Source organism: Mirounga angustirostris, unplaced genomic scaffold (genome assembly GCF_029215605.1).
Source record: "Mirounga angustirostris isolate CCGP_5_RB_7025 unplaced genomic scaffold, mMirAng1.0.hap1 SCAF_3, whole genome shotgun sequence".
Taxonomy (NCBI): Eukaryota; Metazoa; Chordata; class Mammalia; order Carnivora; family Phocidae; genus Mirounga; species Mirounga angustirostris.
In genome coordinates, this window is record NW_026991711.1 from 29605730 (window position 1) to 29622280 (window position 16551).

The following is a 16551-nucleotide window of genomic DNA, read 5'->3' on the forward strand; positions in this document are numbered from 1 at the left end:
CAGGGTCCTGGGATTGAGCCCCGCATCGGGCTCCTGCTCAGCGGGAAGCCTGCTTCTCCCTCTCCCACTCCCCCCGCTTGTGTTCCCTCTCTCGCTGTCTCTCTCTCTGTCAAATAAATAAATAAAATCTTTTTAAAAATATGCATATGTATATATGTAATTTATCATAAATATATCTGGGCTAGACAAATGTCTATTATAAATCTATGTTGGCCATGAGGCAATATGCCTACAATTGTAGTTTTCAGATCTATAACATAGAGCTAGTAGAAGCAATGCTCAAAACAGACAAAACATTCTTGAGGGTAAATGTTTTCCCTTGCAAAGTAATACCACATTTAGCACCCACCCAATACTTAGAGATATATGACCACTGTGACTAAAATGAGGTGAGAATGTATTGATTTCACTTGCACATATAGAAATTTTAGATAAATTATTATTAAATTTGTAAATTAGGAATCATACTATTATTTGTTTATTTCAACTGACATGATGAACATGCATGAGGAGTCTCCCTACTGTGGATTAAATATTACCTTTTGGGAAACTGCTAAGTCATGTTCTTTTCAGTTTATCAAAAAGACACAAACGTCCATTCTAGTTGTAACAATGAAACTCTGCTTTTTCTCCCTAATGACTCTCATGCTCTTCATTACATGGATAATAAAAATGGTAGAAATATTCTTGAAAATCTTAAAGCCAATGAAAATCTTAAATCTTACCAAACATTAGGCCATGCAACAAAGTGTTTTAAGGAAAGCACCTGCTTTCCAGATGGCCACTAGCTTCCCAGCTAGAGAATAGCTCTTTCTACTTGTCCACCCACCCACCCTCTCCACACCCTCTTACTTTTCTTCTTTGGGACATTTCTTTATCCAGCTGTTGTCTTGTAAGAAAGTCCTTCTTTTGTTCACCTCATGAAAATCCTGTTGCCTCAATGTGGTCCCCTGAGTGGTACTCTTCATATCTATCAACAGAAAAAATGAAAAAGAACAAACAAACTGGGAGATGCAATCTCATGGGGTCAAGTGTGAGTTGTTAACCCGGGTGTCTTGAGAGGCACATCTGATTGCCAGCATCCATCTTGTAGGCTGACAAGTTCAGCACTGTTTCAAAATAGGATGCGCTGGTAAGAGAGAAAAATCCCATACTCCAGAGATAACATATAAAACTGCTCAGGTGCCAAGTGAAACTGCCGGGACAGCTCATGAGGTCCTGTATGGCACCCGGGAATACAGAACCACAGGCATGGGATAAACCAAGCCATGGTTTGGTGGTTGACCATTTTATTTAAAAAAAAATATATGCTTCAGAAGTACATACAAGAGAAAAAAAAAAAAAGAAGTACACACAAGACTGCTTTACAAATACCTAGTAAATGATAGTCAAGAAGTTCTGGTGCTTTTGATTATAAGTAACTGAATTCTTTAATCTCAGGGGAGTCAGAAGCACAGAATGTCCCACACACAAAAGAACATTTTTATTGATTTTTTAAAAAATCTTTGCATTGCAATTACATGAATAAAAGCTATAGCACTCCTACTTTTTCCTTAAGCCTAACGTTGGCAGTTGCTTCTAAGCATTCTATATCTATATAAAAGAATTAAGAGCTATGAGCTGTTTTTCTCAGATTTTTAAGTTTTCTGAGTAATGAAAATATTATCTACATTACCATTTCCTGTGGGAGACATTTTTCGCAAGGTAGAATTGGACATGCTGCCTTCCAGTAAGGATCTAAAAGAAAAATACGGAGGGGAAAAAACACAACAATGACTCTAAGAATTTACAAGTGATTCTTTCATTGGTAATGACATTTTTCTTTTTTTTAATTTAATTTTATTATGTTATGTTAGTCACCATACAATACATCATTAATTTTTGATGTAGTGATCCACAATTCATTGTTTTCATATAACACCCATGCTCCAGGTGCAGTATGTGCCCTCTTTAATACCCATCACCGGGCTAACCCATCCCCTCACTCCCTCCCCTCTAAAACCCTCAGTTTGTTTCTCAGAGTCCGTAGTCTCTCAAGGTTCATCTCTCCCTCTGATTCCCCCCCCCCTTCATTTTTCCCTTCCTTCTCCTAATATCCTCCATGCTATTCCTTATGTTCCACAAATAAGTGAAACCATATGATAATTGACATTTTTCAATGACATTAAGAAAGTCCCATGACCTGGTATCACAAATATATGACATCAAGTGCCCCCTAAGAACCTGAGAGTTCTATTCCAATGTATTTATTTTACAGATGTAGAAATTGAGGCCAAGAGCAGTGAATGTCCCCAGTGTTATCAAGCAATCGGCTGAATGAGGCCATCAATTAACTCATTTATTCAATCAATAAATAGGCATTGGGTGTGTATAGTGTGCTGGGCGCTAAGCCAGGAGCTGGAGACAAAAAGCTGAGTAAGAGAAATGTCTGGTCAGGTCAGTAGGGAGACAGAGACATGGAATTCACAGCACAATACGCAGAGTGCCTCTGGGGAAGCCAAAGTGAACTCAGGGCTGCATTATGACTTTGTGAGTCCTAGGCACTTTTGCTTTCATAGGCTTCTTCCTTCACATTCACACAGAGACACAGACACACACACACACACACACATACGCATGCACGCACATGCCCACACAGTTAAAAAGTATATTTACGGTTGTTAATATAAAGATGAAAAGTTATCCAGGCTGGCTTAATTAGCATACTTTAATTATTATTATAATATTCATATGTTTTCTTCCATTGTTAAAAGGTATTAAAATTAGAACCTTTTTGTAGGGCTCTAAAGGTATCATAGGCCCTAGGCACTGCTATTTCTGTTTAACGGTTAAGTTGGCCCTGGGTTTCCCTGAATGTGGGATTTTCAGTTTTAAAACTGAAAAAGTCCTGAGCAAATGGGGATGGCTGGTCCCCTAGATGGGGCATGAGGTTTTTTGCAGAATCCATCCAACGGTACAATGGATGAAATGAAGGAGGGACATTAGATCTCAAGTCAGAGGCAAGTCGTAGGCCCAGCCTTACCACATCAAAGTTCTGTAATTGAGGGGCGCCTGGGTGGCTCAGTAGGTTAAGCATCTGCCTTTGGCTCAGGGGCTCAAGTCATGATCCAGAGGTGGGCCTCCCTGCTCAGTGGGGAGTCTGCTTCTCCCTCTCTCCCAGCCCCTCCCCCATGCTTGTACACATGCACTCTCTCTCTCTCTCAAAAAAAAAAATAAATAAATAAAACCTTAAAAAAAAATTTCTGTAATTGAACCACATAATCTCCCTGTAAAATGGGCTAATGAAACCTGCCATCATAGGTTTGTGATGATTAAATGAATAATGTACACAAACATCAATCGTTAAACTATAAGTGCTATTCCAATTTAAGACCATACTATCAGGCAGCTGTTCATAGGTTTAACTCAGGAGTTCTAAAAGCCCCTGTCTCTCACCTTCTGATGCAAAAGTATCTCCTACAATAACTTGCCGTAGGACCTGAAGTGGTAAAGACACATTCCTTTGGATGACATCATCGTTTTCCTTGGGGCCTTCTTTTAGAATGTCCATACCCCAACCCTAGTGTAGGTGAGAAGTGGAATGTGCTGGTGCCCAGACCAGGTCCCCTCTACCTATCTCAGGGTTGGCACTATGGGCTCATGACTCCTGGTGGGGCTACCTGGTTACACACCCTCCCCACACACTACAACTTACAGCCAATGGTAGAATGACCCAGGGCAAAAATGACCGTTTGCCTCAAGGTAGAGCCAGTTCTGCAGGTGATTTATGCTTCAGAGGTCACTATGGGATCAGGCCGAAGCTAGACTAACAGAGAGCATATCCTTGCTCAGCCCTTCCCCCTGCCTCTACTCCCTGCTTCCCTTTCTCCTTCCTCCTGAGAGCCTACCCTCAGTAAGTCACAGGCACCCACATTCCTCTCAGGCACTGCTTCTAGGAACCCAACCTAAGACTAACCACCAGTGTAGTCAATCATGGCATTATCGTCACAGAGATCAACAGCTGTTCACATCACTAATAGCTGAGAGTCTGAATGTCTTAGTGAAGTTAGAAAGATCTGCTTTTAAAGGATGCTATTTACTGTTACCTTGAGTGTGTTGTAGTTCAGCTCCCTCATCTATCAAATGAGGTGAAACAGCTGTTTTGAAGATCAAATTAGATGACATTTGTAAAGTGTCTGATTATTGCCCGACACACTGAAAGTACTCAAATTTTTAAAATATTTTATTTATTTGAGACAGAACACGAGCGGGGTGGGGCAGAGGGAGAGGGAGAAGCACACACCCTGCTGAAAGGGAGCTCCCCCAATGTGGGGCTCCATCCCAGGACCCCAGGATCATGACCTGAGCTGAAGGCAGATGCTTAACCAACTGAGCCACCCAGGCGCCCCATGAAAGTGCTCAGCTTTTAGCCTCATGCCTCTATCATCTTGGAAATTAGAGAACAAAGACATAAGGCAGGTGTGGTTGTGTGTGGGGAGGGGATGGAACAGCCTTAAATTTGGGACACTGGGCATGCAGTGTGGGCAGCCTCTGGCTGGCTATGTTTGAAGGTCACTAAAATTTGGCAGAAAGGGGTGGAAAAAAGGCATGTGAAGACAAATTTCAATCTCAACTATTTGTTCATTTCCCCTCCGTCTGGCCCAGCTTATCTGGGCTCTTGGTTAACCTTCTCCTGTTTCTCAATGGGCTCTGATAAATTCTCTTCCTGAGTTGGTGAAGACCTGGAGAGTTCGTAGCTGATTGAACTGAGATTCTGCAGTGGGCAAAACGCTGAATGTATATTTGATGATTCATTTGCAAAGACTGAAAATTACATGTAAGACACAGGGCAAAGTAAATGGAGAAAGGCATTTTTATAATTGTCTATTTGTCTATCTCTCCCAAAAGACTGAGTGTCCCAGGGGCAAGACCTAAGTCTTTCCCTTCTATATTTCCCATGCCTAGAACAGAGTAGATGCTCCTTAGGTGCTTATTATGGGCTGAATATATCTTCCCCAAAGTTTATATGTCGAAGCCCAGTACCCAGTACCTAAAGATATTACTGTATTTGGAGACAGAGCCTTTAAAGAGATGATTAAGTTAGAATGAGGCCATTAGGTAAGTCCTCATCCAACCTGTTTCATGAACATATAAGAGGAGGAATTTTGGACACACAAAGAGACACCGGGGATATATGTGCACAGAGAAAAGGCCATTTGAGGACACAGAAAGTGACCATCTGCAAGACACAGAGAGAGGCCACAGGAGAAAGCGAACCTGACAGCACCCCAATCTTGGACTTCTAGCCTCCAGAATTGTGAAACAATACATTTCTGTTGTTTAAGTCAACTGGTCTGTGGTATTTTGTTATGGTAGCCCTAGCAAATAAATAGAGTACTTATGGGAAAAGTGATTTAAATATTCCTAAAATAGGTCATTCAAAGGGCTCTGTGTCACGCTGTCTCTGACTTGTGCCCTCTGTGTCTTCAACTGTCCTACTGCCCGGGGCCACAAGAGCACCTGCTCTGAATGGGGTGCCCCCCAGACATTGTCTCATCCTCGTCCTACACTCTGTGAGGTACCTATTATTACCTCCACCTCCCAGACAAGACACCTGAAGTTCAGGGAGAGGATGCAACACACCTAAGGTGGGAAGAGGCAGAAACTGCCTTCTAAACCCAAACCACCTCTTTCCATGGCAACCGGCAATAAAGCTCATCCTGAGTCATTGCAAGACTGGACCAGTACCCTGACATTACGGTGAGAGGAAAGGGAGACCCAGCGGTCCCCACCTGACTCCTGACATCTCAGGCTTTGGAAGTGCCATGAGCTCTGCCCCCAGTGCCTGGCAAGATGAGAACCCGGACAGCGTCTGCAGCAGACAAGCCCTCACAGAGCAGGCTTCTCTGTGTGCTCTCTGATATTCTCTTAGTTATGGACAGATGTCTACGCAAAAACTTGTACAGGGACGGTCATAGCAGCATTATTCAAAACAGCCAAAAAGTGGAAACAACACAAATATCCACGGATGGATGAATGGGCGCAGAGCATGTGGGATACAACATGAAAGTGCTACACTCACACATTTTACTCGGCAGTTTTTAAAAAATGACGTTTTGATACATACTACAACATGAATGAAGCTTGACGTATGTTAATGAGAGAAGTCAGACATAAAAGACCACATGTGTATGATTCTACATGGATGTTGTTTTTTAGATTTTCTTTGCTATTCTACCCACATCCCACCTCAATTCTCCTCCCAAGCAAGGCTTCTGCTGCCCCTTTAAGTTCTGCTGGGTAAGGAGGAGCATTCAGACAAGAATAATACTTTAGATGATCTTATAGTAATTTATAATTTATCTCATTTGGTTTCCACAAAAACATTTAAGAGTGATATAATTCCACGACAATATGGAAGGACCTAGAGGGTATTATGCTAAGTGAAATAAGTCAGAGAGAAAGACAAATACCATATGATTTCACTTACATGTGGAATCTAAAAAAACAAAACAAACAAACAAAACAGAAACAGACTCATAAACACAGAGAACAAACTGGTGGTTGCCAGAAGGGAGGGGGTGGAGGAATGGACAAAATAGGTGAAGGCGAATAAGAAGTACAAACTTCCAGTTATAAAATAAATAATAAGTCATTAAGATGAAAGGTACAGCATAGGAATTTTGTCCATAATATTGTAACAACATTGTATGATGACAGATGGTGATGGCACTTACCATAGCGAGCCCTAATACAAAGAATTGTCAAAATCACTATGTTCTATACCTGAAAGTAATATAACATTGTATGACAACTATACCTCAGTTAAAAAAAAAAAATTAGAGTGATACAATCCCTACCTTGCAGAGACAGAAGCAAAGACTCAGCTCGAGTAGCTAATGAGTGGCAAAGCTGGGACTCAACCTGAAGCTTTCTAGCTGGAGGCTCATCATTTTTTCCTCTATGCCAGGGACTCCCACACTTGCTGCAAAGTTGTACAGAGAAAAGCAAGTATCTCCTCTTTACCTTATATTTAGAGAATGGCTCTAATCAGATCCAACATTCTGCTAGAGGGTCTGACATTTTCATGCTTTCCGTAGCTAGGCATTCTCCAGAAGTCCTAGTTAAATGGAGTCAAGTGAGATAAGAAACCATGAAGCTCATGGCCCTTAACCTCATTCTCCCTGACAATGACTAGCCTCAGCTGTCCTGTAAACACCTCTCTGGCTCCACCCCAGAGTCTCTGTAATACTTTCGAGGAAAGTTTCCAACAAACCCACTTGCTTTCTCTAGGACACCCAGTTCTATCTTGTTGCCTCTTTCATGAAACTCCCCAGGAAGAACTTAGCCTTTTGTGCTTCACCCTCCCTCTTCTCTCAAATTAGGATGCATGCAGAAGGTAGGAACAGCCATCTTGGGGCCAGGGACTAACCATGAAGACTGAAGTCACATACTAAGAATAGCAGAGCAGGAAGTTGAAGGAGCCTGGTGCTTTGACAGTATCACAAAACTGCCACAATAGCCCTGGATTATCTCTCGCTTGACTTCTGCTTGCAAGAAAAAAAATAAACCTCCTAGTTTGTTCAGAAGATTGTTTTCCATATTTTTATTACACAAGCTTAATGCTCTTCCTACCACCTGTTATGAGGCCACTGTGGAGCAAATAGAAGGTGTAAGGTGTAAAAAACCCATGGTGGTCTACAAAATATCAGTAACTCTTGGGGCGCCTGGGTGGCTCAGTCAGCTATGTGTCTGCCTTTGACTCAGGTCATGATCTCGGGGTCCTGGGATGGAGTTTCACATCAGGCTCCCTGCTCAGTGAGGACTCTGCTTCTCCCTCTCCCTCTGCACCCCTCCCCCGCTTGTGCTCTCTTTCTAATAAATAAATAAAATCTTTTAAAAAGGTATCAGTGACTCTTTATTAGTAAACCACTATTCCTTGCAATATGTCTATGTGTTCAATGCTCCTAGCAAGAAGGATCACTTGTTGAGTCCCTATTATTGCTTCAGATTGTGCCACATGCTTTATGAATGTTATTTTATTTAATCCTTCCAAATGAGTACTATTATCTCTACTTATAGGAATCCAAAACTCAGAGAGGTTAAGCAACTTGCCCAAGGTCACACAGTAAGTGGCGGAACCAGGAACTGTAATTAGGTCTAGATGACAGCAACGCCAAGGCTCTTTTGAGTACATGGTACTACATGTCACTCAAAGTACCATGTGATATAACCAACACCAGACACTCAAGGAAATGCTCTGGAGTTCTGAAAAATGGAAGACAATGGAAGAGGAGCTGGGAGGACCAGCAGTAATGAATGGCTGTTCCAACATCTCTGGACAGCTCAGCCTCGAGCCTCACTCCTGTTGCATCTACACTGAAGCCATGAGTAACCTGGGACTATTGCTGACCAGACTCCTTCCCCGGATCTATCTCCTTGCTAGATAACTTGATAATGTTTTATACTCTTTCTTAGCCCCAGGCTGTCCATTGACACAAAGTAATGAGAAAGGAACATGTAATATATTCCATTTTCAGGTGATAATAGTTTAATAAGTATGCAAGAGTTTTTTTCTTATGAAAGTGACTAATATTGGGAGAAAATAAATTTTTCTCATTAAATCTACATGTGTCCCTATTTTTAAAGATTTTATTTATTTGTTTGTTTGTTCATTTATTTGTTTGAAAGCGTGCATAAGAGCAGGGATGGGGGAGGAGCAGAGGGAGAGGGACAGACAAGCAGACTCCATGCTGAGTACAGCTTGATGCCATGATCCCAAATCACAACCCGAGCAGAAACCCAGAGTTGGCCGCTCAAGTGACTGAGGCACCCAGGTGCCCTGCATGTGTTCCTCTTATACCTCCCACACAATCTCTCTCATCCCCACCTTCTCCTTGTCCTCCTTAGGAGACCCATTGGCCATGTCACCCTAACCATCTCCCCACATTAGCCCATTTGGTGGCCCAGAACCATTCCTAGAAGCTCCGATCTAAAACCTCTAAGGTGCAAGCCCCTGTCTCATCCACCTTTCATGCCTCAGAAAGTTTATTGCAATGGAACTCTTTCCATCTCGCCCAGAATATAAAGCAATATTTTTTATATATGGATATTTCTTGTACTGTTATTAAAATGGATCAACAACATATCTTTGTGAATAATCCTTATTACTAATTAATATTAATTAAATACTAATTAAGTATCCTTTTGTCGAGTGAACCAGAGATAATAAACCTCTAAAATTGATAGTGTCAAAAATATATGCAGCCAAATTTTATTTTTATGGTGTTTTTAAAAGAAATTACTTATTTCAGAGACTGAGGTTATCCTGAGTTTCAAACCTACTCAGACACTTCTGTGTCTGTATGTGTCTATAAAGTGTCTCATAATGAGACCTTAGTAGCTTCAGTTCAGCCAGTTAGACTTATTTCTAAGTGCTGCCCTTGAGTTTCGTTCCAATTAAGTTTTTAAATTCTCAGGAGAAAGATAGACTCTAACATCAGCTTCTCAAAAAGCTGTTATGAGTGCATATGCTTAACAATGGCAGATAACCAGCCATTAAATGTGGAATTTTTATGGGAAAAGATGTGGGAAAGCTGTCTTCCTCTATTATACTGGACAAAACTACAAAAGTCTTTCCCTTTAAAGCATCGAATGCATAAGTTGAAAATTCTGATGTGAAATCATGACATCAAATCAATAAAGATAGAGGAAAAAAACTTTTCAACCTCTGGCCCATCTTTTGTTTCCACCAGAAAGAGCTGGTTTTTACCCCATGCCTACAGCCTACACACGAAGACAGCTGTCTTTAGGTTTTAGATGAAATCACTCTGCTTAAGCTCTGAATCCCAAAAGCAGTCAAGTTTCTTAGTTCTCTGTGGTGTATTTGAAACTGCCAAACATCTCCTATTTCTTAAATTTCGGTTTCCCTTCATCTCCTTACGGTCTTTCTCAATTTCCTTCAGTGTTTTCTATTTGTAATAATAGCACTTTCCTAAGAGCCCTTAGATCCATTAGGTTATACCCAATCTCAGTTCCATCGCCTCCTGTCCCAACTCTAAAAATTTCCTGGACCCACCTCCTAACTAAGCTACAGTCTTTTCCTTCATCATTTGGGTCTTCTTGTCAAAAAGCCTAGATCTCACTCTTCCCTTCCCTCACAAGGACAAAATGCCTCTTGGCTGACCTAACAAGGGCCTTACCACACTGCTAACTTTCTCTTCAGAAAGATTGGGTGAGCAAATAAACTGGAATGGGGTGTTGCATAGAGGAAAGAGAATAGGAAAAGTGAGACAGGAAAGGGGAAAATAGGCTGACAAAATAGACGATGAGAGAAGAAAGGAGTAAAAAAAAATAAGGAAAAATCAATCTGACTGCTGGTATTTGGGTAATGTGATAGTGTTAGCTGTATGGAGCTCCGATTTTATATATATTATCTCATTTAAGACCCCCCCACACAAGGCTTTAAGGTTGATGCTATTATCATCCTCATTCTACACCTAAGTGAAACTTTGTGATGAATGACTTCAATGAAGTCAGAGTCTTTTTTTAGAAGGTGGGGCAGGAGTTGGAAATGTGAGCAGTGAGTGAAATTAGTTGTTTCGGGAAAGAAGTTTTAGGATGAATAGTTTGCCTGAGGCTACATAGCTGGTGCACAGTTGGGATTCGACCTGGCAACAAAGTTCCTGTCCCCAGAAGCCCAGGAAACAAAACGGGGCTGGCAGGTGGAAAGTGACAGGCTAAAAGGAAGGGGTGAGAAGAATGACATTTCCTCCACTGTGGATCCCTGATGGATCTCAACCGAGAGCGAGATTGGAGTAGGCTTTCTTGGATCATTTTACCAAAGTATAATGAGATCAGCTTTGAGTCATAATTGGTTATTTTAACTGTCCAAAATCTTCCAATTTACCAAGTTTCTAATCTACTTAGGTAAACTGATATCTTCATGAAAAAGAACAAATGTGAATACTTGCCTAAGGGACATCACTATAGTGATGGAAAGTATTAAAAAGCTAATGTAGAATAAGGAAATAAATACAGCAAAAAAAAAAAAAAGAAAGAAATGGCTAAAAACTGGCAGATGTACATGCCCTGCTGGCATTCACCTTTGTGTATGAAAGTCTGGATGGTTTCATGGCCCAATGATAGGGCCATACCCACTAGTCCCTGTTTCCCAGAAATCACTGGTAACTGGGAAAAACCCCTAGAAACTGGAAAAGGACAAATACCATCAAACTATTTTCTATAGAAGAGTAAGAGGAGCCTAGTAATTACAAACCAATAAACAGAAGCCTTAGCTTCTGGAAGATAAATAAAAACAAACCACCAAACAACCAATTACCACCTAAAAGAACATGAAATATTATGTAAGAAGAAAACAAACAGGTTTTCATGAAGTGCAAACATTAACAAGTCTATTTAAATTAATGGATTGTGTTTAGCCTTCACACGCAGTGTAGAAGCAAATCCAACAGTTACCAGGCTGGTAAGAACTCATTTAGCCTGCTGCAATGGTTAGAAATTTGCTATTTCTTTAGTCATGCGATCTCACAGTCTGAGCTTAACACTGAGAAAGTTGCTCACTGGCAGTGAAAGAGTTCTGAACATAGTGTGAGTGAAATCTTTCAGCCAGCCAGATGTCTACATGCTACCAGTTTTCTGGTACCCACCATAACATTTTCTGTTTGTTCTATTTTTAGTGTGAGTCCCTCACCACCTATCTTTTCCGCAGAATGACAGCATCGAATTCTAGCATGAAGAGTTCTACTCTCTGGGACAATGATCTGTTTCACTCTATAAAAGACACTAATCTAATACTCATTAATAAAAACGCTATGGAACAAAAGTTATCCATCACCTGAGCCCTTTATGGGCTATTTTCAGTTCTGGCTGAAAACATTTGTTAAAGGAGTGAAAACCCAAATTCTTAACCATGGACTATGAGCCAAAACCCCATTAGTTACCATAAGTACTTTACCATATTTCATATTCACAGTAGCTCTGTCATGAGGTCATTCTTTATTCCAGTCTTACACTGTACCATCTTTTTTATTATATCAGTAATACATGCTCAAAAGAAAATGTGAAAAGTCAAAGAAAGCACAAAGAAGAGAAAAACCTTTCATCTATATCATTATTTTCTTTCAGGGTTTTCTTTGCCTATTAGAGCCTACTGATCGACATTTTTCAATGTCATTAAAAACAATTAAATGATCATTTCTTCTGCAACTAAAATATATTTCATCTTATGTGTCTATAAATATAACGTAATTCCTCTGGTGTTTCCGACAAAACCATACTAAAATCTTTGACCACATCTCTAATTATTTTCTTTGGATGGATCCCTAGAAGTGAAATTACTTGCCAAGGGGTATAACTTCTAAAATGTTTTTGATCCCTATTGTCAAATCTCCTTCCTTAAACCCTGTATCAGCTTATAATGTACCAGCAGCATATAAATGTCCATACATTCACCAGCATTTAGAATCGTCACTTATTAATCCTTTAATAATTTAATAAATGAAAGTGGAATCACTTTACCTCAATTGCATATTTTCATAACTGTATCCATTATTTTATTTATTTTGTGAATTCTCCATTGATTTATATTATGTCTCTTATTGCTTTCTTATTCTCTTCATATATCAGTAATATTAATTTTTACTTTTCCAATTTTCACTTGCCTTCTAATTCTGATTGTTTTTATCAGCAGCGATCACTTTTCTAATTATCTTTCCCCTTATGAATTCTTGAGACTCTTTAAAAATTCCTATAGACCATGCATGAAATTTCTTTCTGACCTCAAAATCCAAGCAATCATCAAGACCTACAACTCTGCTCCTACATATCTCTTATAGTATTGCTTTCCATATTCAAGCTACCAATTCAAGCTGCCATAATCTGCTTACTATTTTAACAGCTTCCTAGATATATTCCTGATCTCTAGACTTAATCTCTTCTAACCCATTCTCTGCCAAAGAGTTACCATCTTGCTTAAAACTTTTCAGTGGTGCTCCATTTCCGTCAGGCTAAAAGCCAAGTTGTTAACAAGGCTTACAAGTCCACACCCTCCTGCCTCATCTCTCCCCACTCCCCATTCCTCACTCAAGCTCTAGTTTCAGCCACACTAAATCACCCTAATTCCCTGAAGGCTTCATCCATTTTATCACCTTTAGGCTGTTGCTTACTCTATGCACTAGGCCCCAAACAGTCTTCGTTCTGAGCCTTTCCTCACCCCTTACTCTCTTTTCAGGAAAGACTTCTATTCATTCTTCAGGTCACATAACCTCCCAGAAGCATTCAGTGACACCATTGCAACCTGGCCCCCCACCTCCCTAGGATGAGTTATGGGCCCTACTAAGTGTTCAAATAGCGAAGAGTATCTCTCCATAAAAACATTTACCAAACAGACTGCCTGTTTGTGTGACTGACTATTCTTCTATCCCCAGGGCGCACACACACACACACACACACAGCATACCTTGAGAATAAACAAGACCATCTTCTCTACAGTTGTGTTTCCAGAAACTTATTAGAGTATCTGGCACATAATCAGTTCTAGAGGGATATTTATAAGACAAGTGAAATTAATTAAATGTTTATGCATGCTTTCTTAAAATTTTTTTTAAAAAATATTTTATTGTAACACAGAAACTCTAGTACATATGGATTTACTCTGGTAATGGTGGAATGAATCCCTTTCCTATTGATATGATTCTTCTTTTGTCACATATAAAATTCTTACATATTCTAGAATGCTTCATGGCTGTCTGTTTTGTTTTGTTCCAGAAACCTGTCTTTAGTTTCTTGCAATAGAAACAAACTTTTAATTACTGTCTTTTTATAATACATTTTAATACCAGTGCAAGCACCTCTCATTAATTTCCTTTGTAGAAATTCTATCAACTATTCTTACCCACTTATTTCTTTCAGATAAACTTTAAAATTATTTCCTCTAGTTCCAAAATAAATATTTTATTGGAACTTTTTATCAGAATTGCATGAATCCTATAAAATTATTTCGGAAGAGCTGACATTCACGATATTCAGTCTGTCCATCTAGGGACAGTACTCAAAGAAGCTTTTACTCAAGAAATTCTTCATGTCTTACAGTAAATTTTTGTGATTTTTTTTTTTAATTTGGGTCCCACATTTGTGAAAGAAATAGTAATACAGTATATATGTCATTAAGAATTCTAAATTTTCAGGGGCACCTGGGTGGCTCAGTCATTAAGCGTCTGCCTTCGGCTCAGGTCATGATCCCAGGGTCCTGGGATCAAGCCCCGCATCAGGCTCCCTGCTCTGCAGGAAGCCTGCTTCTCCCTCTCCCACTCCTCCTGCTTGTGTTCCTGCTCTCGCTATCTCTCTCTTTGTCAAATAAATAAAGGAAATCTTAAAAAAAAAAATTCTAAATTTTCAGGGCACCGGGTGGCTCAGTCAGTTAAGCGTCTGCCTTCGGCTCAGGTCATGATCTCAGGGTCCTGGGATGGAGTCCCACATCAAACTCCCTGCTGAGCAGGGAGTCTGCTTCTCCCTCTGCCTGCCACTCCCCCTGCTTGGTGCTTTCTCTCTCTCTCTCTCTCTCTCTCTCAAATAAATAAAATCTTTAAAAAAATATTTTAAAAAATTTAAAAAAAGAATCCTAAATTTTCTCTTTATCTACTGGTGCTGTGAGATATGCATGATCATACAAGTTACCCTTGGTTCAAAGTAGGATCACGATTCAATCCAAGTCTATCTGGATTCCAGCTTCCCACAGTTTTTTCTATACGAATTCCTTTCAAACTTTTACCTAATGACAAAAGCGAGAACATGGGAAGGAATGGGGAAAAGGGCAGAGCTATAGGAGGGCATTTTTCTGAAAAACCTTTTAACTAAAATTAGCTCTCACTATAGATGTACCATGTGGCATCTGTGCATTTTTTCGAATACCACCAGTCTCCCAGGATGTGTGTGTTCCAGTTTGAAAAATATGGTCTACAGTTCACTACTTCCCCCCAGGAGGTTCCATAAAAGGAGACTTAATCACATTTTAGGCCAGGGAAACTTAGATCTAGAAATGCAGGATAAATTATTTAGATGCTTAAGTTCTCAAGTATACAATTACGATGAGGATTCAGCACTACTGATTCTCATGTCTAGAAGTAAGCTAGTTGTCATTTAATGGAGAGCCATAAAAGGCACTCTTCCAATTAATAACCACAATAAAAGGATAACTTGTATCTTTAATAAGTTTAGCAACTGACATAAATTGCAACCTAATAAATATAGCTGTCATTTGAGAAAGCGTCCATTTGAAGAAGCGCCTCTCTCAAATTCTAAAATCACACGGATTTTTACAATGGTAAACTAGAAACACATAAACATATTTGATGAAGACTCGTGATTAAAAAGTAAACCCTGAGACACTAATGACAGTACACAGAAATTAATACATAAAACCCTTATTCTAAAATTCTCAGCAAGAGAAAAGGAAATCTGATCAACCAATGGCCTGCAAGCAGATAACATCAGCAGACAAGCTATGTGGGACAACAAAGATTTCCCTTGGACTGCTGGCCAAGGATTTTATTACTTTCTTCATAAAGAATGCTTCAAGTTAATGCCTGAATCACAGGGATACTCTCAATTAAATCATGTTTACTTAAGTTGACTGCTTAGTGAATTAGGTGCAGTTCATTCCACAGTCTGAGTTTGGTCATTCAAAACATATTCTCGGGGGCGCCTGGGTGGCTCAGTCGTTAAGCGTCTGCCTTCGGCTCAGGTCATGATCCCAGGGTCCTGGGATCGAGCCCTGCATCCGGCTCTCTGCTCCACGGGAAGCCTGCTTCTCCCTCTCCCACTTCCCCTGCTTGTGTTCCCTCTCTCGCTGTGTTTCTCTCTGTCAAATAAATAAATAAAATCTTAAAAAAAAAAACAAAACCCACATATTCTCTTTGTTTGTTTATAGAAAAATGACTTTTTTAGGTATTTCAGTCAAAATTCCAGCGGTTAGGGAAGACATTGCAACTACAGAATGGTAGCTGAGGTGAGGATGTCACTGATGAGGAGCACGACAACCTCCAAACACATACCACATTGCCTTCCTGCAGAGGGGCTGACCACTCCTTGGATTAAAACCCTGGGAATACAATGAATAACAGGACTGACCCCATGAACCACAAATAAAAATGCATCTCATATGTCATAGTCATACCACACACACAAGTATTCCTGAATAAGGAAATTCTTATCTCCATATCATTTTAGCTCTTTTATAAAGCCAGAGGGAGGAAGTTCATTTATTGCTCCTACATATTTTATGTGAAAGAAATTTGAAAAATTCAGTAAGATGAAAGTCAGGCTTCTCGTTCTGGTACTGTTAACCATGTCTTGGCAAGTTGTTCGACACTGATATGTTTTGTTGTCCTCATCTAAAAAACTTACAGGTTAGACCAGATAAGGCTATGCTCCATTCCAATCAGAAATTTATGTCAATCAGATCAAAGACTTACATGAAGCCAAAATTTTAATAAAAACCCTGGCCTGTTTATCTGCGTTCTGTCTAACCTGACATTTAAAATCAACCAAATG

General features: G+C 39.9%; 1 protein-coding gene across 3 annotated transcripts in view; it reads right to left on the reverse strand.

Annotated features, from left to right (window-relative positions):
* The window catches only part of SCEL (sciellin), a 311451-nt gene that overhangs the window by 88676 nt on the left and 206224 nt on the right, over window positions 1–16551 (reverse strand). For all 3 annotated transcript variants that reach the window (XM_054506373.2, XM_064585976.1, XM_064585978.1), the window contains 2 exons: window positions 1676–1737; window positions 853–970 (listed from right to left, as the gene is read on the reverse strand). In XM_054506373.2, coding sequence (XP_054362348.1) covers window positions 853–970; window positions 1676–1737 — 180 coding nt within the window. The remainder of the gene's footprint in view (window positions 1–852; window positions 971–1675; window positions 1738–16551) is intronic.